Source organism: Calonectris borealis, chromosome 6, assembly GCF_964195595.1.
Source record: "Calonectris borealis chromosome 6, bCalBor7.hap1.2, whole genome shotgun sequence".
NCBI classification, from domain to species: Eukaryota; Metazoa; Chordata; class Aves; order Procellariiformes; family Procellariidae; genus Calonectris; species Calonectris borealis.
Genome location: NC_134317.1, coordinates 42,250,603 through 42,274,721, shown reverse-complemented (window position 1 = coordinate 42,274,721; position 24,119 = coordinate 42,250,603). Strand labels below are relative to the sequence as shown.

The window sequence follows — 24,119 nt, the reverse complement described above, 5'->3', positions numbered from 1 at the left end:
GGAGTCACTTAGGGAAAAATAAAGGCAGTGAGGTAAGTCTAACTTAAGCCTTTTTTTCATGTCCTGTATATGTTTACTGTTAATGATAAATGTGTTCCAACAATCTTACTTCACTCATGAGCTAAAACCTTTTCACTTGCATGGTCACTTAAGCAGCACCTTGCCTTGGCCTGTGTATGCACATGTCTTGTAGCGGATTACTGATGCCAAGAGAGAATAGTTTGCTTTCACACTGAAAGCTGGACGAGACATTCGGTGCTGTTCGCTCAATTAAGGGTGTCTGTATAGTGAAGAATTGGAAATTTGAAATTAATGTTTTTGGACATTGATCGAGATGCGAGAATTACTAGCAATGCTTGTAAAACCACCACCGTAATACTTGTCCTGGCATTAACAGAAAGATCAGCATGCATGCATGTAAAGCACAGGGTGGGGAAATAACACACTAAATGAGGCACTCAAGTGCCTAGAGATAAGAGTTACTCATTTAAAATTCACAAATTCAGAAATCTTGAGGCTGTGATGTTTTCTTTTTCTGTGAATCAAAACCATCATGCACTGATAGTAGTTGGGCTTGTAATATCATATACCAGTAAAGAAGAGATGCAGTTGTGAGCGTGGGGAAGAACCTTTGTGTATCCCAGATCTCCATCACTTGCAGAGTGATGAATGTTAATTCATCATTTTAGAAATGATATGCCACTTTTAAGGCCTTGGTTGTTGTCACTTACAAAGTTTCTCTGATGCGTATTTCCCTCCAAGTAAGGTAAGAATGTTTCTTTTTTCCCTTTTTTCCTCTGTACTGCTTTTCTCACAGGATGCCTTTTCCATTTTTATTCTGCAGTTTGCCATGTGGGTGGATGCTGTTATATTTGTCTTCAGCTTGGAAGATGAAATTAGTTTCCAGACTGTTTACCACTACTACAGCCGTATGGCGAACTATCGTAACACTAGTGAAATTCCAATGGTACTAGTGGGAACCCAGGGTAAGTGCAGTCTTGATTTACGAGTGTATTCCTGTGACCGTATAGGCTGTTCCAAGCTGGCAAAGCCATGTCCTCTCTTTTCCCCTCTCTTGCATCAGCACTCCCACTCATCTGATGATGGGAGCTTGCGGATAAACTGGCGGTTAATCAGCAGGGTGGTGTTCTGCCATCTGGGCCTCCTCGGCTGGCTTCCTACAGGGCAGCAGCATTGCGAGATGGTTTGAGAGGGGAGACAAATGTCCGTGCAGCAGCCTTGGGAGAGGGAGTGTAGGGCTTTAGCAATGATGACAAGAATATTTAAAAAAATATTTTCCGTGCTTGCCAATCATGGTGGTTTTCTTGATCAGCAGGGAGATGCTAATGTTCAATTTGGGCAGGTGAATCAGTTGTGTCACGAAGTTCTGAAGTGAGGCTGGTTTCCTTTAGCTTGGCAGTCTAGAAGCGATCAATACCTTGGCATTCCTAGGAGGCAGAGGGATCAGGGATCAAAAACGTTCAACACGGTGTTAAGAAACAGAACCGAACCGTGCCCTTGTGCAATCTCACAGGTATACCGTTCTTCAAACCAAATGGAAATGTAGCTTTTAGCCTCCTGAAACAACCCCCCACAATTCTGTTTTTCCAAAACCCCTTCTGGAGCAGCAGCTAGCCGCAGCTCTCCTATGGGGAAATGTGGCAAGGGAAAGGTACCAGCAATATTTCAGTTTCTTTTGCATCTGAGATGGCCTTTGGATATTCCCTACCTTGTTTTGCCAGTGCATCATATTAATGTTTCAGCAGTTTCCCATACTGCGGTTGGTTTGCTGAATGGAGGAGACACAGAAGAATTGAGGCTGCTCTGCACCTCGCCATGTAGATGTCCCTCCTGTGATAATTCTTACCAAGAATGAGGAGTTCCTGCGTAGGTGCTGGACTTCAGACTTCTTACTTTACTAAGCTGTTGTCTTGGAAGCATAGTACAGACATTCTTGTGAGTTCTTCATGCTGAAGCGTTGCTCTCAATACATTGTCAGGTTACTGCGCTGTGTTAGGGGGAGAACACAAGTATCACGAGTTGCTCTTGTAGATTTGATTTTGGGCATATTCTTTTTAGTGTATGCCACCAGTTTTGGTGACGTTGAAGCTTTTCACTGCTTTCTCAGCTTATTCTTTTGTCAGTCTTGTGGTCAGAGAGCAATTTGCTTTCCCCTGCCTGCAGAGCTGTGCCACCAGCGCTGCCACGTGAAGGCAGGGGAAGTGTGGGCAGCACGGACGAGGAATCGCAACTGGGCTTCAGGCGGAAACAGATGATAAAAAATGAAAAGGGAAGAAGGTACACAAAAAGTCCTAGGATAGCAGAAACTACAGCCAAAAAGCAGAAATGAACTGCTTTGAAGGGCCACGCTGTTAGCTTAAAACTGAAGTTGAAAAAGGAGAGGGGGAAATGTTTCCCTGAGGTGTTTTTCTTTCTGCATTTCTGACACTGTGGGGTATGGTTTTCCATCTCATTCCCGTTATTACCAGAAAGGAATTTGGTTTTTCAAAGTTCGTTTTCGGTTGCAGCACTGATGGAAAGGGGATTTTAAAAATGTCACTAAAGATGGAAATACTGCTAATTCTGGGAGTAAACATTAGAAGAAAATGCAGCTTTTTGGCTACATCGACTGTCAAACAGTGCAGTGAAATGAAATGTATAAATATACCTGTTAAAAATATATTTGCAATATACCTGTTTGACATCCAGCTTGTTGGTTTTGACCGGTATTCTTGAAATGAGCTGTGAAATGAAATCTCTCCCAAAATATTAGCACTTGCCTGATGCTTCCAGACGTTCTCCTCTGCCTCGTTGTTCTGCTGGGCTAGGTTGTAGCACTGAATTTGCTTCAGAAGTCAAACTTTTCGATGCCATGGTGTTGCTTATCAATTCCCTTCTGGTTAAATGTTTTCAGCGCCCTCTGCTGATTAAAAAAAAAAAATCTGCTGTTAGCTTTCCAAATAACTGCTCTGTTTTTATTAGTTAGATCTCATGAGAAGGTAGCTGTAACATCAGCTGAGATATGGTCATGTCATGCCCAGAACCGAGCCTCAAGTACAGCACTGCAATAGTCACCGACTTTATGCTCACGTTAAAGTGATGCTTTTTTCCCAAAGAACGAATGTAGTTTTGCTGCCACGGAAGCTAGCAGATTTTTAGGAAAACTTTCTGAGCAGCAATAAATGCTGATGTGGGTGCCTGTCCTGGTGGCGAGGTGGTAGCTGCAGAGTTTTATAGAATAGATAGTACCACTGTCTCGCTTTAAGACTCCTTTTGCCAGAGCTAAGAATTACCATGATACTCTTGGGAAAAAAGTTGCTTTTTAAGATTTGTTCATAGCATTATCACTCCATAAATAGTCAAGCAGTATAACTTTGGTAGAGTTCTTGCTATGATGGAGGAGCAATGAAGAAACTTCTCCTTCATCTGTTAGCAGGTGGTTTTTTTTGCTTGTGTAAGGTTTTTTCCAGCTCCTATGGATAAGCTCTAGAAATTAGAGTTAAAAAGCATGCATGAAAAGTAGCTCTTGCAGAGAGGTACAAAATATTACTATTTGTTTAGAAAAATATCATTTTTATTGGCTTTGCACTATGTTCACACAATGTCTCATGGGTGCCTTTACATCAAGGTTTGAGACTCAAAGTCATTTACTATGGATCCAGTCTTGGCTGTGACTTGGAAGCCAGGTCAACAGTGCAACCTGTGACTGTACGAAAAATCTCAGTTTCATGTTAAACTGGCAAGCGTCTGCCTCGACCGAGGCGTAGTGTGTGCCGCGGCTTCAGGGTTGGGGTTTAGCAGAGTGCTTTGCTTCCAGCCCAGCCTCGCTAGCACACTCCTGGCTCTCTGTGCCTGAGCAAAACGCAGACAGAACTAGCCTAAAAAAATGGGAAGGACCAAAAATAAGCACGCAGGGCAGAGTTACATGAGGAACTGAGGGAAGAACTGGACTCTAGATTTTTAGCAACATGGTAATGGCAGTCCTGTGCAGCTTTGTTATTTCTTATCTGCCATCACAATTTTTTCCTCAGTTGTCTCAGTGTTGGCTAGGGGTTTTTTAAAGAAAAGCATCTCTTACGTGCAGATCTAACACTTTCCTCAAGTGCTGCAGTAATAGCTGGTACCATTTCTCCCCCCATCCCATTGTTTCTCTCCTGAAAATGTTCTTATCCTTAAAAACACGTCACGTTTTGTGCTTCACACTCTACAGGTGAAGGTTACTTGTAAGCCAGTGCTGATACTTATAGGAGGCCTAAAAATCATTTGACATGTTTATAACAATCAATCACCCACTTGTTTCCTTAAGTATGTTTTACATCAGAGCTCATGTTCTTTCATGTGATTGTGTATTTTTTGCAACTAGTGACCTAAATATAGAGTGACAAAAAAGCATTTTAGGTTTTTCCTGGTTTTCAGAATCAATCAGTGTGCTAGTGATTTTAGTAACAAAGAATAAAATCAGTGATGTGCACCCCTGTTGTTATCTAAAAATTCTAAACGTCTCATGGTTTGTACTTAAATTCACTGCTTGGGTGCTGATAATTGTAAGATGTTGTTTTCAAATTGTATTTAAATATGTAATTTTTTTCGCTGCTGTTGCTGTAGATGCTATAAGTTCCAGTAATCCACGTGTCATAGACGATGCCAGAGCAAGGAAGTTATCGAACGATCTCAAGAGGTGCACTTACTACGAAACCTGTGCTACTTACGGACTCAATGTGGAGAGAGTCTTCCAAGACGGTAAAGATTACTTTTTTCGTCCAGCATATCACACAACACTGTAGCTAGTTTTTTAAATAACCACCGATGTCTGATAGTTCTAGTACTTGCCTGTTTTGCAAGTATTCATTAACGTTTAGTTAAAGAAAATGCTCGTTTTTAGGGATTTGTTTTGTTATATTATCTTAAGTGAAGTAGAGGGCTCCTTGTGCTGAACACAGCGCATGTACATTGTTGTATTCTCTATTAGCATCTTTAGTCGTAAGCATCTGAAGCTATTTTTAGTCTTTATTTTTCAGTTTTCTTTGGTAATTGCTTTATTTTAGCAAAGTTTTCTTTGTTTTGGTTTAGTGCTCGTGGAGATGTTGAGAGGCTATTTCTGCAAAGTAGTTGAAAATTGTCTTGCACATTTTAGAAACTGAGAATAAATTGAAAAAATTGATAGGAATAGGGTAATCATGAGAAGCAACTCATGGCATTCACGGAGTGTTAGAAGTTGACAGTCTTGTGTAGGGGTTTAGAAGTACAGTTGGCTGCTTAAGGGTGATTTAAAACATCATTAGCAGCAATGTTCTAGTTTGCCTTGTAGGAGGTATTTGGGATCATTGTGTACCGTTTCAAAAAAAGGAATAACAACAGTGCTTTCTGACCATCTGTAAGAGTTTTGGAACAGTTACCCCTTGGAAGAACTTCTGTGGCTGGAGAAGCGAGGCTGAACTTGGTCTTTGCTGTGTGAGATGGGCTTTGTGCACCCTCTAGTGGAAATTCAGCCCGGTGTCCTGGGGCTTTGCCGACTTCTCTTCTAACCATGGTTGTCTAGTGGCCCTTCATCACAGCAGTCCTTCTGCCTGTAAAAACCTTCTTAATTATGTTGAAATACTTCTCAGAGCTCCTTAATTCTGGGGTTTTTTTTGTTGCCAGCTTTTCATTGCAAAGACCTGCGCTGTCTGTGGTTATGTAAGACAGTGTCACATCAGTATGCATCGGAGATGAATACAAAGACAGCTAAAATTAAAGAGAAGAAAGCAAAACATTCTAATTTTTAAATGGAAAAAAGAAAGCAAAGCATTCTAATTTTTAAATGGAAAATACTGACATGCACTGCACTAGGTTTAAGTCCAAATAAGGGTGTTTTTACCCATCCTGTTGGTAGGATTTCAGAGAAAAGCATTTAAAGCTGTATCTTTGTGCTTTGCTTTCTATTTTCGCTTGAACTAGTTGCAGAAATTACTGTTTTCACTGCCTAGATTTTCTATTCTGAATATGACTTTCAAAGAACCATTAGGGCTATTTATTAGTACATTTATTTTTGAGTGCTAGCTATAGTTAGATTTTTAATTATATATTCCAAGTCATGGTGTTTGTGGATCTTTGTGCAGTCTATTTCCCCCCCCCCCCCTTTTTCCCCTCAGGGACCTTTTGAGAGAGAAGTCTCTTGGCAAAAAACTAGTGTGATAAACTTGTAAGCTTCCAGGAAGCTTATTTGTGTCTCTGCTAAATTTCAGTAGTAAGTAGAAAGAATTGACAAACATCGTGTGTTTAAGAAATATCAAGGTTTTGTTCTACCTACGTGGCAGTCAACCAACTATTTAATATTTGCCAACTAATAGGATTAGGAATGCTTCTGTATAAATGTATTACAGTTGCCAGACATGTCTGGGACCAAATCCAATTCCTGATAATTTTTGCTGTTTATTTCAGCAGGAAACAAAGCAACTTCTTAACCCCGTTAAATGAGGGGGTGTGAATGAACAGCGCAAGTTAGGGAGCCCTTGATCAAATGACTTGGTTTGTGCAACGCTAGGACGTTCGGGTTCAATGTAGGCTTAATGATGTTTTTTAGTGGCTTCTTCAGAGGGTTCATATAGTCTATATGCAGACCTTTGAAAGGCGAGGCGTAGAAGTGCAGAAACGTAAAGAAAACTTCCAAATTATCTTTCCTCTAGAAAAAAGGATGTGAAATATCATAGTAATGTGCATCAGCAGGCCGACTTACTGGGAGGTGGGTGGTATGTTGGGGAGGGCTGTCCCTTGGTATCACCATTGCTTTAATGACCATTAATACTGTGAAAGCTTTTGAGTAATGACAATAACTTTGTGGGTTTTACTTTTTGGGCAAAGAACAGGTTACATCTTTGGTGAAATTGTATTTAATAGGAAATAAAAGCTAATATGATGAAATGTACGCTAGTTCTACACAAATACACTCTCCAATTTTGTTCCAACTTCATTCTATGATGGTAGGCATGGAATATAAAATGGACACAACGCCACCTGATGTGATTTAGTAAAATTCCCCACAGTGGCTTGTAACTTGACATTGCTGCCACATCAAGTGTAGAACATTGTAGTGCTTTGTGAGTCTGACTGCGTGCAGCCGGTCTGTTACCTCGCTGGCTTCTGCTTACTATTGCATCTTCTGTGAAGCTGCTGTTAAATTGGAGTGGTTCTTCCTCATCTTATAGTAAAGGAATCGGGCCCCTCTTCAACAAGAGAACCAAACACCTGCCTGGTTGCATGACTTGGACCTTATACCTGTGGCTTATTTATATTTTTTTAAAATGCGAGTAAATTCTGCAAGACAACCTTTTGAGGGACTGCCTGTTTGGTCCCCCTCAAGGAACCTTTTGAGCCCTGTTTGCTCAAAAGCAAGCAGCACACAGCACTGGTTAATAACTTCTCTTTGTGTTCAGATCCGCTCCAGAATAAATGGAGCCGATTATCCATTATCAGAAAGCCTAGTCTGACTTTAAAAAAAACACTTCTTGAGGTAAATATTGTCAATGAACAAGGAAAAGAAGGGATGAGGGAGAAGGAACAGGTTTAAGTAGTTCTTCACCCAGTGTGCTCTTAAGCATTTCCTACTATTTTGAGGAAGCTCTGAGTCAGCTGAAAGTGCCAGCAGCTTTCATAAATTAAATGTTTTTCAGCAAATTTGAAAGGAGTATAGACCAATTATTGCATTACAAAAAAGTTCATCAATAGATTAATGGATAAGACAGGTTTTTTTATTGTTTGTAGCTGAGGGAAAATAGTTGTTGACAGATTAGTAGCTGTATAGGAGCTACTATACCAATTAAGACCGCTTTCTGTATAATGAAATTGTTTCTAAACTTTGCTCCGAGCTGAGTGGATATCCGTTCTTGGAATTTAGGTATAGGATTTAATCACGAGTTACTATATTCCAGGGTAGGTTGTGCTCTGTGTTTAGATGCTCCACGTATTTGCTTTGGTATTTCCGTAAGGGTATTTCCGTATGTTGACCAAGGTCCCACAGCTTTTGCTGGCTTGTAACTTTGATGAACGCTTCATTTCTTTTACATTTTTAGGATAATGTTGATTGCTATGGATTCTTTTTTTGAAAATGTGAATATTGTAGCGGATGCAATAGGGGAGATTGGGTTTGGTTTAGTCACGTTGGTGCTCTCACTTTGCACGTAACGAGTCCTATTTTAATCAAGTCAAACACTATGCGATGGTTTGCATCAGCTGTGATTTACACACATAAATTATGGTCCAAATGCACCCTGTTCTTCCTCTCCCCCTTCTGTTTTTCAGGAACTTTGAATTGCCAGTGAGTTGGTAAATCTGAAACTGTCTGTAACCCTCTGTTGTCCAAACCCCTGTTACCAGTCCAAGTTACAGCAGACTTCTCTTTAACATACCAATTACTAGTTTTGTTAGAAGAGGTGCTGTTTTACAAGCTTTTTCTCAAATCTAGTTTCTTGTTTCTGTTTTCTGCCTTGATGTGATGTAGACCTACCTTTCAGATGAAGAAATTGGAAATGGCATTGAAGGGTCTTCTACGCCTTCATTGCACACACATTAGAAATTACATTTCTAATTTTTCCCCTGCAAGTGTCCATTGAACTCTGTTAGTGGTCATCTATTATGACTTTTGTCTATTAGAACTCATGTCCTATTTTTCTGACAGTTGAGTGGTAGAATAATTTAACTTGAATGATTATTATTATGAAAATGCTACTTTATTCTTTAGTTAAGTTGTTTACAATGCTTCATTACAGTTGATAAGCTCACTATTGTAACAGAGTATAGAATCATAGAATCATTTAGATTGGAAAAGACCTTTAAGATCATCGAGTCCATAGGTTCATACTTTTGTAATACAAACAGGGCTTTACAATAATATTTCACTTTTGTCTGCAGAAACTTTTTATGAAGGCTGATGTGTGGTTAATGTACATCTGTGTATTTTTAGGTAACTTTTTTAATGCTTTAAGAAGCTGAAAACTGTAATTTGTAAACCGTAATTGTCAGGATGGTTATTCTTAGTCCTTTGGAATGTGCATATGATAAATCAGTTGTTTTCTGATACCCTAATAATAATTTACAAATTAAAATGTTGCAATAGTGTGATAGAGCTTGTAATTTCCTAAGTGCGGTAAGTATTCAGGCACCCAGTGATGTGACGATCAGCTGTTTTGTGTAAAAGTTTGTACTCTAAAGCAAAGCAGGATTTTGAACATTTTAGAGGGCTGTTTTTGACCTTCAGCATTGTCCCACTTGGGTCTGATCTCTGATGCTGTTTGAAGTCAGAGCTGCACGAGCAGGCCCTGAATTTCAGTCTGAAATAAAAAAGAAAAATTCCAGGTTCCAGGAGATTAGCTTAATAACATGCCCAATGACGGAGGATAATAAATTCTTTTTTAGCTTTTGATATTTGGAATTGGGAATTGTCGGACAGGGGAATTAAGTTTTAAAAATAAGATCAAATGCTAGTAAGATCCATTTTACTTCAGATTTCCCAATTAAGAATTAGGTGGGGTTTTTTCCTTGCTTATCAGAATGGATTTTATCAATGACATTGGAAATGATTATTTTAATATTTCTTGTCAGCACAGTATTGTAATGACTGCGTACTGCCCCAGGATGCCTTTTTAATGATTTTAGCCTTCTTGAATCAGCTTGATGTACCATTAATGCATAAGAATTGCTTTTATTTTTGTTCATGATGTATTCATAATTGCACGTCTTTCCCTGCTTCATGTTCACATTTTCTTTGACCCATTTAACTGCGTGCTATGCAATTCTCTGATGTCGCAAAGGGAAAACAAATGTTCAAATATTTAGAGGATAAAATTTTACCATCAGCGTAGCTTGCATCACTGGGTGTGAAACAAAAGGGTTTGAATCTAATTTCGGTTCGGAGTTGAGTCTGTTACTGTAGCTTCAGCAGTTCACATCTTTCAGCGTAAACTTTCATTGTGGAAATCCTTTATATTGCTGTGACTTACTACTGTAACTCTGTACATGTACGGCAAAAAGCTGAAAACCTACTGGTTAGTCATGTTAGTATTGTAACTTTAAAATTTCTTGATTTTGGGGAGATCAAGCCAATCTTAAGGGCTTGCAGTCTGACCCAATTGTGTAGTTAGGAATACATAGAACTGTATTTCTTTTGTGTGTGTGTGTATATATATATATATGTTACTGATTAACTTTGCTGGGAAGGGATTTCTGCAATGTCAGAGTTTAGAGCCTCCCTGTTAAGGTACTGTTAGAGGCGTCGCATCCCGTGAAGATGCACTTGGTGGAAGATTTTTGATGCAACTTACTTGTCTCCGATACCATGGATGGCATTGCTGCTGCCATGTCTGTCTGAGGCAAAATGCATTGGTTAGGGTTGGGGTGTATTTAGGCTCAGGGTTTGGTTTTGTAGTACTTTGGCATGTGTCCTAAACAAGGGAGAAAGTGAAAATTTAAATACCCCATTCTGTTGTGCGTGCGGTAGGATATATGTGTCCGTTACGTGAGTTGTCAAACACAGATTTGGGAGGTTTTACCTTGTATGGATGGCTGTAACAAATTTTGAAATAAAAATGCCCAAAATAGCAATAAACCTGTGAATAATGAGTTACACGTATATAATGGCAGAGGCCATTGCTGCCTCACAATTTGGACCTTTAGCTCTGGTGCTGTGCTGTTGTTGGTGGTTTTGGATGTTTTATTTGCAAATTAAACTAATCTTTTATTACGGAGCGTGTTGTGTGTAAACAATTACCAGAAATATTTTATTTCCAAATCCAAATAATATTTCTAATGTTATGTTGAACAACTGTGTCTAAAAGGGGGGGTACCTTGAAGTACAAATTCTCCATTAGGCGATGGAAGATGACAAATTAATCCTCGTACAGCCAGATTGCGGGGAAAGGCTGTCACTTGTTATCAGTATTATCAGGTCAGCTTTTATAGATGTATTTTCATTAGGAAATGTTAATCAGTCTAATGGGAAGTAAATAAAGTCTCAGTCCTATTCTGCTGACAGCTGTTTTAGGAAGAGGCTATATTCACTCTTGCACTAGCTATGGCCCGAAGGCTTCTCCACTTTGGGAGCGGGAGGCTGGGGCAGCGGGGAGCCAAGCGCGGTGCAGAGCTGGGGAGCAGGTCCTCTGGCTCCTGGAATTCCTTGGATTTCGGTAAGGCGCAGCGGTGACCTTTCGGAGAGCGCTGACGGCTGCGGCGCGGCATCCGAAGCGACATGCCGCTCTGATGAGACATTACTTAGGCTGGTCAAAGGTGGACTGGATCAGCCTGGTAAAACTTTGACACGCTCCTCCGTCTGCAGCAATACTGGGAAACAAATCTTTTTGGTTGTTAGGTCTAGATACTTGTATTTTCCTCATTTTTTTTAAGAAGGAGAAATAAAAGAGATGTAATTTTTGCCCTTAGTACTACGGCTTAGCCTGGAGCAGCACACCCTCAGGCCCTGTTCATTTTAAGTACCGATGAACGTGGAGGTAACGCTTTGGTGTAACGCGTCAGTGCAATTAAAGCGCGGCCGGAACAGGCGCCTGCCGCTGGGGGCCGGCGGCGCGGCCGGCGCCCCCGCTTTCCGCAGCGGCCGCCAGGGGGCGCCGCAGCCGCCGCGGCGGAGCAGGGGCGGGGGCAGCGCCGGCGTGACAGGCCGATCCCGCCGGCGGCGGCCGCAGCCCCCGCGCGCGCCCTCGGGCCCTGAAGCCTCCCGCCCGCGCCGCCCTCCTCAGCCGGGAGGTGGAGGCTTTCCCCGAGGACTCCTCCTCGCTGCCAGCCCCTTTCCTCCCGCGAAAGGCCCGTGCCCGGCTGGCGGCCGGTGTCCTCCCGGCGGAGAACTTGGGGCAATTAGCTTCGTAATTCGTTAGCGCCGGCCGTTAGCTGGCCAGAGGGACTCGCCAGCAGCCTGGCTGCGGGCGCTGACTTGGTGCCCCGGATTTGATGGGGCGCAGAGGTTATCTGAAGCGGTTAGACTTGGATGTTACCTCCCTGCGTGGACAACACACGGGATTTAAGGAATGACCGTGTCAGCTGAGGCCTTGCTCTGTCACCAGCTTCGTTCCTGACACTGGTGGGCAGTATTTCTAGACTTGGTTATTGCTCTTATATTGGAGCATTACTGACATTTAAGCTGTTAGTATTCAACAAAGGTTTCCAAATTTCAATTTTCTTCATTGCGTGTAGGAGAAGTATTTTTTTAGATGCCTTGTGTGTGCTTCCTGATTAAAAAAAAAAAAAAAAAAAAATCAACCAGAACAAGCCATACCCTTTCATGGCAGTAAGACTTTAGGTCCAAATGGAGCGGAACAGCCCTCTCCAAGAGCTTTCGCTTGCTGGAGGATGTGCCTCTTGGGTTTGCTGTCCATCTCTCCAGGAGCATGCCATAGCTGAGCACAGAAGCGGTAATTCTCTACTTGGGTAAATTCTTTACTTGAATGCCACCACGTGATATTCTTTCTTTTCCTATTTTGTATTGCTTGGGGAAGATATAGCAAATTTTAAATAGGTGTTAGTATATCTTATAAACTGTCTTTAGAGAATTTTCTTCTGAGCTTTGTATAAGTGAATCAGAAAATTCAAAGGATTTAGTAACGGAAGTCGGTAGGAAAAAAAGGTATAAATACACAAATCTGGTACGGCTTGTCTTGCAAAGTCTGTTTCTGCATACGTTTTATTCTGAACTTGATGTTATTTTAGTATGGAACTTTGCCCTTACTCCTACCTGCCCTTAATTCTTATGCACCATTAATGAATGAGAAGATTTAGTTAGTGCAGTTCTGGAAACAAGAATTTGACTTGATTGATGGTTTTGTAGTGGCTCCTTTTATGTCTCTATAGAATTATCTCCCGGGACATACTGATTTCTGTTTAATCTCTCAGTCTCATACCCTTAGATGGTGTGTTCTCCACCAGTTCTGGTATCATAAACGAGACCATACGTTGTTATGGGAGGGTTCCACATTAGTCAGTAGGGGGAAATTATTCAATATTCAAGTTAATATCATATAGAAAGTCCCAAAATGAGCTCTACCAGTTGAGCACTTCCTGGAGAAACAGCAGGAGCGTGAAGAAGTCTTCATCCTGGGGAGCAGTCAGCATCAGCATGACTGGACTAGAAAATGGTAGGTATTTGTTCAAGCAATGTAACAAACTATACTAGAGCCCCCTTTTCCTTGGATTTATATTTTCTGAATAACTGAAATTCACACTTTTCATACATTACGATACAAGATTTTTTTCTGTTGTCTCTGGGCACTTGCAAGGTCTCTTTTGTATGTGGTTTCCTTCGTGCTTGGCAGTTATTTGATGTTACAGCCATGCTGTTTGTTGGGACTCTCGCGTGTCCTTTGCCTGGCTGCCTCTTTTCATGAAAATTGCAGAGACTTTGCAGGCTTCGGGGACTTTGAGACTTGAACTGCTCCATCAGATTTCTTCAAATCTGCACCCAGATTCAAAAGTGAGTGGAGGAAAGAAGAGAAAGAGATTTTCTGACAACATCTGCATCTGTTTTTCTCATTCTTGGAATTAAATGGTGGGATCAGGAGGTATAGTCCAGGGTATGGCATTTAAGAAGTGTTCTAATTTGTACAGACGAGTTGAATGCTGTGTATTGCTAATAAAAGTTCCAGGGAGATTTCGTTTTCAGCTACAGTAAGTGTATCATTCACTAGGTTATTTGCAGAAAACAGTAAGTTCTGCAGAACTTCTCATGTGACTTAAAAATTTCATAGGATTAGTTTTATGGCACTTCCTTTAAGTCTTAATTTGGAGTATATGCAGTTACTTGAGGCATGTTACTTGAAACCTAGAAGATGGTGGTGACGCAGAGCTGCTGATGTTATGGAGTAGGCGACAGCTGCTACATTTTCTAAAGGATACAATAAATGAAAAACTTAGTTCATCATGTGCAAATTCTTCACTAAATGGAAACAAGGATGTTGATACATTTCATCAAAATATGAAAGAATAGGATTTCCAGTACTGAAGATTCAGGATTGGTCTAGTAGGTTTATATCCTTTAATGCAAACTTGAAGAGAAATCCTGGGGCAGAAAGCATGATAGTTGTTTGGTAGTCAATTGTTTTTTATTGGCGACAGACCTGAGGGTGAGAGGCATAAGCAATGCATTTTATAGGATTATGTAAGTTGTGTTTGAGAGAGAAAATGTTATAAGCACGTTCGTGGAGTGTCTTGCAAGCAATTAGGAAGTGTTTTCCATTAACACCAAAAACTGAAGCGAAAACAAATTCTGGAAGAGGGAGAAAGTTTGAAAATTCCTTATTTTTTAAAACCTCTACCTTTTCTACAGCTGGTATTGTAAACTTGGAGATTTTGTTTCTGGGTGTGTTCTGCCTCATCTGCCTTTGCATTCAGTGCCATGAATAAAATGTGATTTTTGTTTTTTGGCCCACCGTATTAATTTGTCCTCCATCAAATATTAAAAATTGAACATGTATGTGTCAGTAATGTCTGTATTGCACCCGTGGGTTAAATTTTAGTTCTGTGCGCTGATGTGGACATAGGCACTAATCTGAAGGACTGTGATCCTTCTTTCTCCAGAGATGGAGGTTGTGTTCAGTTTTGTAAGCATATCTGAAAAGATGACAGCATCTGCTCTCAGTTTTTGTTAAGTGTCAAGTATCATGTCCAATCTGATAGCAATCAACTACTGCTTTTTTAAAATGCAGGGTATTGTAGATATAAGCCTCTCTGAATACATGGCATTTTTTAATATCATGCTGAAACATGCTTTCAGTTTTTTGTGCTTTGATTTTAATTTCTAATCTGTTCCTGCTTTGCCATTTTACAGTCTGCGTTACGCTTTTCTGTTGCTGTTGTGTTTAGTACTTGGGAAAACAACGCTGCTGCTAAATTGTTTTGCATCCTGCAGAGCCTTATTCTCAATATAGGGAAAAAAAAAAAAGGAAAACCAGAATAGAAATAAGTCAGATGTCCTGTCAGCTTGACAGAGGTTGAATTATGGAAAAATATCCCTCTGCTAAATTTTATCATGCTGCAGTTCCTGGTGGAGCTGGTGACAGAAGCTGAAAAGAGCAGTGACAATTTCTGCGATTCTTTTTGAGCCAAGTGACCTAACAGCAAACTTGATTGCATGGCGAGTAACACAGTAACAGCACAGCTGCTCACAGGGCTCAATTGCGGGGGATGTATCCAAATGTGAGGATTTAAAAAAAAAAAAAATACTGCTTGGTAATATCTGTTAGCAAGATGATTCTTTAACCCTGCTTTTGCAGTTGCTGATGATGCTGTAATGGAGGTTGGCAGAGCTGACCACAAGGTTAGATTAGGGCCAAAAAGGGCTTCAGCAGAGCATGAGCTCCTTAAAGTGCCATTTTACATTTTCTTTATTACAGCGACAGCCCTTTTCTTACTTGCATCTGTTTTATTTCTAAAAGGCCTGTCTAAACTGTGGCTCGTTTGCTGCGTTTTGGGGTATAATCTGCCTTGCTAGCAGGTCTTCGTTGCTCTTCCTACTGCTATGCTCTTTATTATGGCATGATCGCTTAATCAGATTTCTTTTTTTTTCCTTAAATTTTTATTGACAAATCTTAAAGCGTGTTAACACCTTATCTGCTTCCTTATAGCACGTGTTCTGTGCAGCTTGTCCAACAAGTTCTCAAATACAGAGGGCAGTGTGAAATGTCTAAAGCTTGATTTCTTTAATTATCCCTAATATGTTGTTCTTTAGTCATTGGTTTTAACTGTCTTTTGTGGTTCTAACTTCAAATTTTTTAGCACAAAATGACTTTGCTGGCTTAGCATTGCTGAATGAAAGAATAAGAGCTAACATGCAAGGTGTCTTGTCTCAAGACAGACGCAAGGGAAAATGCCCCGTACCCCTTGCTATAAAACAGACTGTGAGAATAACGGCAGCCTGCTCAGAGCATCACCAGAGTGTTTTGGGACACCTGGAAACAAAACCTGTGCTCAGGATAGAAAGTAGAGGCTGTCAGAACAAAGGCAGGAGGCAGCACCAAGCCTGGGGAGTCTTGTGAGAGAATCTGAGTTCACCCTGAGAAGCAGCCATGGCGTGCACTGTTCTGTTGGTGCATCACGCCATGGTATTTCTAGCCGTCCCTTGAGGTTCCAGAGAGTAATACATTAACAAATAATGTATTTGTTATTTCTGGTATACTGAAGCTTTTTCACCTGAGTTGTCAAACAAAAAACTCTGTCAAAATGCTGATACTACGTTTATATCTCTAGTTTCTATAACTTTTGTCTGTTTCTGGATGTGTTTACGGTGTATTTAGTAACATTTATTAAAGAGAATAGCTCCCTTTTTCCTCTTGTAATAAAGGGATGCTTTTGTTTGAGCTATCAAACATTTAAAACTGGTGTAATAAACATAATCCTTTTGTAATGTTCTCTGTTGTGTAACAAACACATTTTAAACATCAAAGTTTTTTATTAGCATAGATTGTTCTTCCAAAGCGATTTTTGAAATGCATTGCAAATCGTTCCCTTTCAACTCATCCGTATGCATATGCAAATCCTGTTGAAACTGTTTGCTTCTTTGGGATTAGCGCTTGTGTATTCAGAGTTTAAAAGCCTGCATGAATGTATGGGGGTAGTGTGTGTAGTAAGCCAGAATGAGTGTGGGCATTAGTCTTCTGAATTCCTGCCTATGCCAGAAAACATCCAGCACTGCTGCTGAGTTTTAAAAAACACAAGTGTTTGGGTTTTTTTTCCATTTGCCATAGAGTATCCTTAAACTAATTGTATATAATTTATTTTTGCAATTAGCATTTGATCTGATGAGGTTGCTTGCAGTAGTAAGTCCTTGGTGTTGCAGAAGGAAACTTTTGATCATTAAAGGTGGAACATGTGCACCATTCTTGTAATGTGACTTGTGTCAGCATTAAGTGTGCAGTGAACTGTATCTGTAAGCTACTCGTTTTATTTCAGTTTTCGTGAAGATGGGATTGGCCCATGTGCTGACCAGTCTTACACAGTGAATTGCTTAACAGGTAACTTGATTTACTGCCAGTCACTAAGACTGCTGGTGGATGGTCAGGCCCACCAAGTCGGGGTGTTTTGAGATGCTTGTTAAGAGATATGAACCTTAGCTGGGCACGGTGTTGGGCTAGGATAGCTGTTGGCATCTGGGCATCCCAAATCCTTGGCTAAGGATAAAAATATCCCTTGAACATATGGAAGCTTGTTGTCCTGTTTATATGGTTACTTTAATGATGCCTAGATTCTTGGGGTAGTGCAATCTTTAATGTATATTTTGTTCACTTATATCAAGCTCTTTTGTTTCTTTTCCTTAGTTATTTGAGTTGTGTATGCGCGCATGCCCAAAGCAGCGTGGCCAGACTCTGTCCATCGTAGGATCTAGTTAGTATTTTGTGGAAAATGGAAAATACAGCATAGTGTTGTATTGTACAACTCAGAGATAAGTCTGTAGAATATAGAACTACTTTTTCAATAGCCTCTCTTCACATATTTTGGTATTTCATTAATTTTGTCTTTCCAGAGGTAACAATCTTCCTGAGATCCGTGTAGACTTGTTTTAGCAATGCATGCAACATTTTGTTTTAAGAAGTAAACTGGAAAGTTAGTTGGCAGATGGATGGGACCGTGTGGGCTGCCTCTGTGTCATGGAAATTATCCCGACTATTAAGTGTGACTGTTGGGCACAGGGGCTCAACTAGTTTTAAGAAGGGATTACCAAAACTGGGGACTCTGGCAAATTGTTTGGTGTCAGCTGGTTTCTCCCTGTGCGCACCCTCAGTTAATAAAGCATTTTGAGATTTTTTGGGTTAGAATACCTGTGCTGCGTTTTCTTGGCTGTTAGTGCCTGCCTTAATGCTGACAACTGGTTCGTGTGAGGTGCTCGTCCTTTTCTTACCAAGGCCTGTGCGTGTAGTACTGCAAATAATGTCAATAAGCTGGCCTCCACCACTATTAGATTTAAAGATGTGGAGGATACGTAAGGAAGAGATGATGAAAATTTCAAGTGTGGTACAACAATTTTGCCATGAAGAGCTTTTTCTTGCTCATTTGGACTGCCTAGCATCTGCGATTTGGAGAGGGGCTGGGGTGGGGTGAGAAGTGGTTTCTTGATGGGTACCCTGACAGCACATCTGACTTGACTTCGTTATCTGCTGATAATTGGTAACTAATGTGAAGTAGGCAAGCTGTGCGCTTTGGCCCTCAGTTTGTTGTTGTTTGGTTTTCTTGGATTTTCTTTTCTTTTTTTTTTTCTTTTTTATTTATAGCCCTTGAGTGAAGGTTTCCTTTAACTTCTAAAACTTCAAATGAACATTTTAAGAAATCTTACACAGGTAGAAACAGAAGGCAGGCTTTTTTGAGCACGTTTCAGTCATCTGTGTCAAGTGCTTGGTAGCAAACGCTGCATTCACCCAAGAACCTCTGCGGAGAAATGGAAAATCTTTACCAGCCATTCAGCGCCAGGGCCAGTACCTCTGTGTTTTGCAGTTACTCAGCTGGCATTACCGCTTAACAAAAAGTCCTTGCATTGTCCAGATTATTTACAGTCTTCTCACTGGGATTAATTTCTTTCATGCCGTACATGTATGTGCACGATTGAAGCTTTGATTTCCAGCAGAGCCTCTTGTGAGGCAGAGAGTCATCTTTATCCTTGCAGCACCAGGGTGAGATCCAGCCATACCTGACGAGGTGAGGGTGCCGCTGTGGCCGCGGGCGCTGGACAGAGCTGGCAGCACCCACTGCCGTAGTGCTCCTACGTGGGCAGGAGTTGTCCCACCTTCTGGGGAAGCCAGCATGGTCCCTTCGCAGTGGGTTTAAAATCAACAATTGATGTAATTAGGCATGAAGCAGATGTGGTAGGAAAATGGAAATTTATTTTCATGTGGTGGTGACACATTTACGGTTTGTTTGTGAATTTTATGCTTTGTTTGTGAAACAAATGTCATTTCTCTTGGATTTTAAAAGTAGTATCCAGGACTTGTTCTTAGTCAAGGGATCCTCTACTTTCCTAGGAAGAAAGTAAAGCAGTGTGCTGCTGTCAGCCAGGCTTTGCGGGGTTGGTGTCAACTGCAGAGAAAGCAATGCCTTGCTCAGAGCATGAGCGCTGGTTAATCACCTGGGGGAGCTTTAACTCAGAAGAAGAATTATTATAAAGCTGGTATAAGACTAAAAAGCTAATAGAATTTTGTTAATAAATGTATGAATACATTTTCTTTTCCGTTTCAGTATAATAGACCCCAAGATTTCTAAGCACACAGGATACTGCTGTGTTGGGTACCTTCTGGAGTGTCTCACCACATGCATGCCCTTTGAAAAGACTGAAGATGGTTTTCAGAGTCACAAAAACAATTTTAACTTTAGAGCTTGAAGAAAAACAGACCTTTGCCTATCTGCACTTAATGAAGGAACATTATTGGCAGATGCTGAAGAAATATTTTTTCCATAGAAAATTGGATTTTGCGCATAAAACTTGTTAATATTAATAAAGACAGGTTATTACTGGTTTCAAGTCATATATGCAAACTCCAAGAGATGTAGTGTGTTAGCGGTGCTTCTGTTGGTGATACTTTTGTATAAAAAAAATTGTGAAGAGTAAATCAGCTTCAGTTTAGCATATATACAATTGACTTGCTCTCATCATTTATGCCTCTTCCGATGGCTGATACAGTTGCTTGTGTCTTATGCATCATAATTTACAGTCTCATGGAAAGGTATGTTTAGATTTAAGCTGCGCAATAGTGTAACTAATGAGAAATATAGGAAATTTATAGCACTTGATGATTGATTAGATAAGTACCTAGACATTAATTGAAATCTGAGGACTGTCTTTCAGTTTAAAAAAAAAAAAACTATTTTTGGACAAGCAAAACTATTGCTTCATAGTATTTTGAAAGTACTTTTCATGTTTATGGAAAAAAAGGTTGGAGTGGAAAGGTGGGAGGCTGGTAGGTTTTTTTTTTAATTTGCCAGTGCTTGGGTAACTAGTGTGTGTCCTCTAATCACCTGCAGGAACTGATTAATTTGTACCTATAGCAGTATCACTTAGCTCCTTATTTTACAATCTCGGTGTGACTTCAGTTGTCTTCCCCTGAGATGGTGCATTTTGGCCCCAATTCAGTACGGCAGCTTGCTTGCAGTCAGCAGTTTCTGCTTGTCATCCCTGTCCCTGTTTAGCAGAGAGGCACTCAGGCCTAACTGTTGTGTGACAAATTATCTGGATAAATACTTTACATTAATCTCTCCATTAATAACGCCGTTGAACCGGTCATCTCTAAAGAGATCGCACAGCTTTCTTCTGTGCTGTCATTCTGGAAATGTACCATTCTTGCTGAAGCTTAGTCTTGTGAAAATGTCTAAATTTTCCCATTAAGTGCTTAAAAAGTAATAAAACTAAAGCCATTAGCCTTCTCTCGTCAGATCTGTATCAAGAGAAATATTCTTCAGTGCAATAAATCTGATCAAGTGTTCGACATTTATATCATTCGAATTCATTCTCTGGAAATGGACCTTTGAAGGTAAATTGCATTAAGTAGGGCAGTTTAAATTTTTAATACAATCTTATTGTAACTGTTAGCAAATGATTAAAGTGCAAAGGGGGGGCTTATATGTTTTGTGAGATTTATGTTAAATGCTGTATGATGCTTCTACTCTGGTGGGTTACTGCTTTTATGACAGCTGAATGTGCATAAAACCCAGAAAAACAAATAAAGAATTTAGTCTTTAGTAATAGAGTAGATGACTTTATATCTGCCATTGGATTTGTGGAGATCGTTTTTAGAATGGGTTTTATTTCACCTATGAGCGAAGCAGCAGTCTTGGTAACAATAAGCTTAACAATTTTTCTAACAGGAATTAGTGTGTCCGAGAGGTGGATTTTGATGGCTCAGTGGACAACGAGCTGAGGTGTTTTATTTAATCTTATTTAGATCCTTGGTGGTTTGTTTTGAGGAAGGTTTTTCTTTAAAGTACAAGAATATTGTTGCATTTCTTGATTTTGGTGGTGAACGAGGTACATAACTTAGGCTTCAGAAGCGATGATGTGGCTGTGCATCTTTTGGATATTGCTGTAGTAGTATTGTTGGGTTTGCTTTGCACAGTGTATATGTTCTTACATTATAACTCAGGTTTATACAGGAGATTGTCACCTTTGGCTGCAGCTGCATCGGTATTGTAATAGTGAAGTTTGAGTGTCTTGAAAGTACCTCAAATTCTTCTATTTTGAAAAATTCTGCTAGGGAGGTAACAACTATGTGGTGTATATCTAGCGCTCAAAAGCCATCAAGCTGATTTCGTCCAAAGATGCAGCACATCTTGAAGACAGAGCTGCTGATGTTTGAGGCAGACAGGAGGCTGGCAATATTCTGCTTGAGACGCGATACCTGATTTCTTTTTGGTTTTTTTTTTCTGAGGAGAATATCCACATCTTGAGGAATACTACTTGTATTTAAAGTGAGGGAAGTAATCTTTGTTCAAATTATATAGCGTCTTGTTGCTGGTACTTCTGTAATTGTAGCTCCTTTGAATGCCACATGAACATAACATTTTTGACATATCCCAGGAGTCAGACTAAAATGGACAGAGCTGTTGGGGGTTTTGCTGGTCCTCTGGACCTCCGATATACCCAGATACTTCTAATCAAAGCATGGGTGACTTCTCTACGTGTAAATCATCTGCTTTGCAGTATTTGGCCTGCCATGTGGCTGTGTCTACCAGATGTGCCAGGAGGGCAGGGGAAGACAGAAATAGCTCGCCATTAATTTCAATCCACTGCTACAAAACTGAAGTGTGCCTTCAATTATATGGTTTTATTAATCAAGCTGCAATATCATCATGCTTGCATCACACACTGATGGAGAAAGTGCGATGTGGTTGGAAAACGAGATAAAAATAACAATTCAGGAGACAAAATGCTGGGTTTGATTAAAAATATGCATTACAGCTTCTCTGCCTATGTGAAATTTGGTATTAAAAACATGGAAACAAAAGAGAACCAACTTCTTAATGGCAGAGCCACCTCTATGGATTATTTCAAATAGATACTGGCTGAAAATGAATTTTGAAGTGTTGTGAAATTGCCACAAAATACCAATGCAAAGCCTTGAGTATTCAGTGGTTAAGTAGTTAATACATAGCTGTAACAGAGCGTAAGTGAGGCTGGATATTTAAATGCTGAATAAAATCAGGTAGCTTTCCACAAGAACAATTAACCATTAGCAGAGCATCAAAAAGGCGGACAGCGTAGCTTATGCTTGGAGTGCCCTTAAACCACATTCTGGCTTTTATCCTATCTTCCAGCCATATCGTACTTGTCTTGCGACTTCAGAGATTAGCAGCTGTCTGCTTTCTGCCAATTCAGGCTGGAAAGGGAGTTTTTACGTCGAAAGTTTGTGGATCATCTTGAGATGGAGCAAAAGCGTAGATTGGGTCACCCGTGCTTGCAGTAATCATTGACTCCAGACCGTGCTTTTCACCCTCCGTGAAGGGCGTGCTAAACCCTGCCCTTACGGAATCCAAACTTGTCTGGCTTACAAACAAGTTTTAGGGCTGCTGCAACACTTCAGACTTTGAAGATGCTTTTGAAGATAATTTCTATTCACAAGTTACATTTTTCACTCTGCCACACTAGGCACAGGGCTCTTGTTCTGGGACCAGTATGCCGTATATGCATGTAGTTCTGCGATGTCAAGGCACGGCTGCACCTCTGAGGTCAGAGGCTTTGGGTTGTTAGGAAACGATTTTAAGTCATTTTGGCATTTTTAAAAAAAAAAACATTGATTATTCTAATGAAAGGCCTGGGTTTTTGGTAACAGTGTAAACCTTTTCTCCTCAGGTGAATTAATAGACCTGTCTGAATGAGGCACAAGTTAAGTTGAATTGATTTAGTAAATGTGAATAAGGTTATTGCTTTCTATAAGGGTGGACACGTCTGAGTCGCACTCATATAACCAGAAGCTTTCCATCATTTTGCATCCTTGTTTGTGCGCTATTAGTGAGCTTATTGGATGTGCCTAAATCTTTAGAAAGTAGAAATGTTGTCTGTGAAAATTGTAATTTGATAGCATGCCTCACGAATTGAAGCCATTTCGAAATGTAAATATGAAATTGCTTGCCAGGTGGTAAAATTCATAAGCATAGTATTGTTGTATGTTATTTAGTTCTATGTTTTGACATGGTTAATATGATTAATAAATAATTCTGTGTTTTGACATAGAATTAAATAACATACAATGATACTTAAGAATTTTATTCTTAAAGAATAGTTAAAAACCCAATTATTTATGGGCATTTTACAAAACATCAGTTTGACATCATTGTATTTGAATGAGCTGTTTTCTGGTTTGGGTTGGTTTTTTTTTTTCTTGTTTCAACATTTTTTAACCTTTGTATTTAAAATTGTACCTTTGTGTGGGAAATAACAGGATTTATGACTTGATTCTGTCGTAATGAAAAGATCAACAGAGCTTTATGATTTACCGATGAGGTAAATCCATGTGCAAAAGTCTTCACCTGTGTGTCTGACACAGTGTTTGCCTTATAAATCCTCAAGCCATATGTTTTTGCGTGCAACACAGTTCAAGCAGTGAAGAAACACTGGTTTATTTTTTAAATTTTTTTAGATGCCAGATGCTTTCCAGATTGTCTGGCGGATTTATTGGCATATTTGCTTACCTGACCTTGGGAGACAGTGATTTGCATCAAAGTTGGGAATAAGTGATACGCAGTGTTAATCATAGTTACCTGTGGAGGAAAAAAATATATTGGCATTGATTAGAGATATTTAATACTGAGTCTTATTTATAACTGTATTTTTGTATCTGGTAAAACAAGAACAGTTGTTATTTCTGAGAGTGAGACCTGAAATATGTATTTCAATAAAAGCATTACAAAAAAAACAAAGGTACCAGTAAGGTGTAGTTTTAAATTTATTTTAAGGAGAATTGTATTAAAATCTCTTAGAAACATTAACACTTAACTAGCCCATTGTAGCTGAACTTGATTATTAACTGTGGTGATTGTGAAACAGTATTTTTCAGTATAAAATTCATTTGTTCGTACATACATTTCCTATTAACTTGTATTATGAAATAGGCTAACAGTTCTTGGAAACTATCTGTTATCTGAGGAGTTATAAAATTGTTTTAGTAGGGTGA

At 39.9% G+C, this 24,119-nt stretch overlaps 1 protein-coding gene across 3 annotated transcripts in view; it reads left to right on the top strand.

Moving 5' to 3' along the window:
* AGAP1 (ArfGAP with GTPase domain, ankyrin repeat and PH domain 1) overlaps positions 1 to 24,119 on the top strand; it is a 392,680-nt gene that overhangs the window by 151,602 nt on the left and 216,959 nt on the right. For all 3 annotated transcript variants that reach the window (XM_075153786.1, XM_075153785.1, XM_075153787.1), the window contains exons 5-6: positions 845 to 986; positions 4,606 to 4,740. In XM_075153786.1, the coding sequence (XP_075009887.1) occupies positions 845 to 986; positions 4,606 to 4,740 (277 nt within the window). The remainder of the gene's footprint in view (positions 1 to 844; positions 987 to 4,605; positions 4,741 to 24,119) is intronic.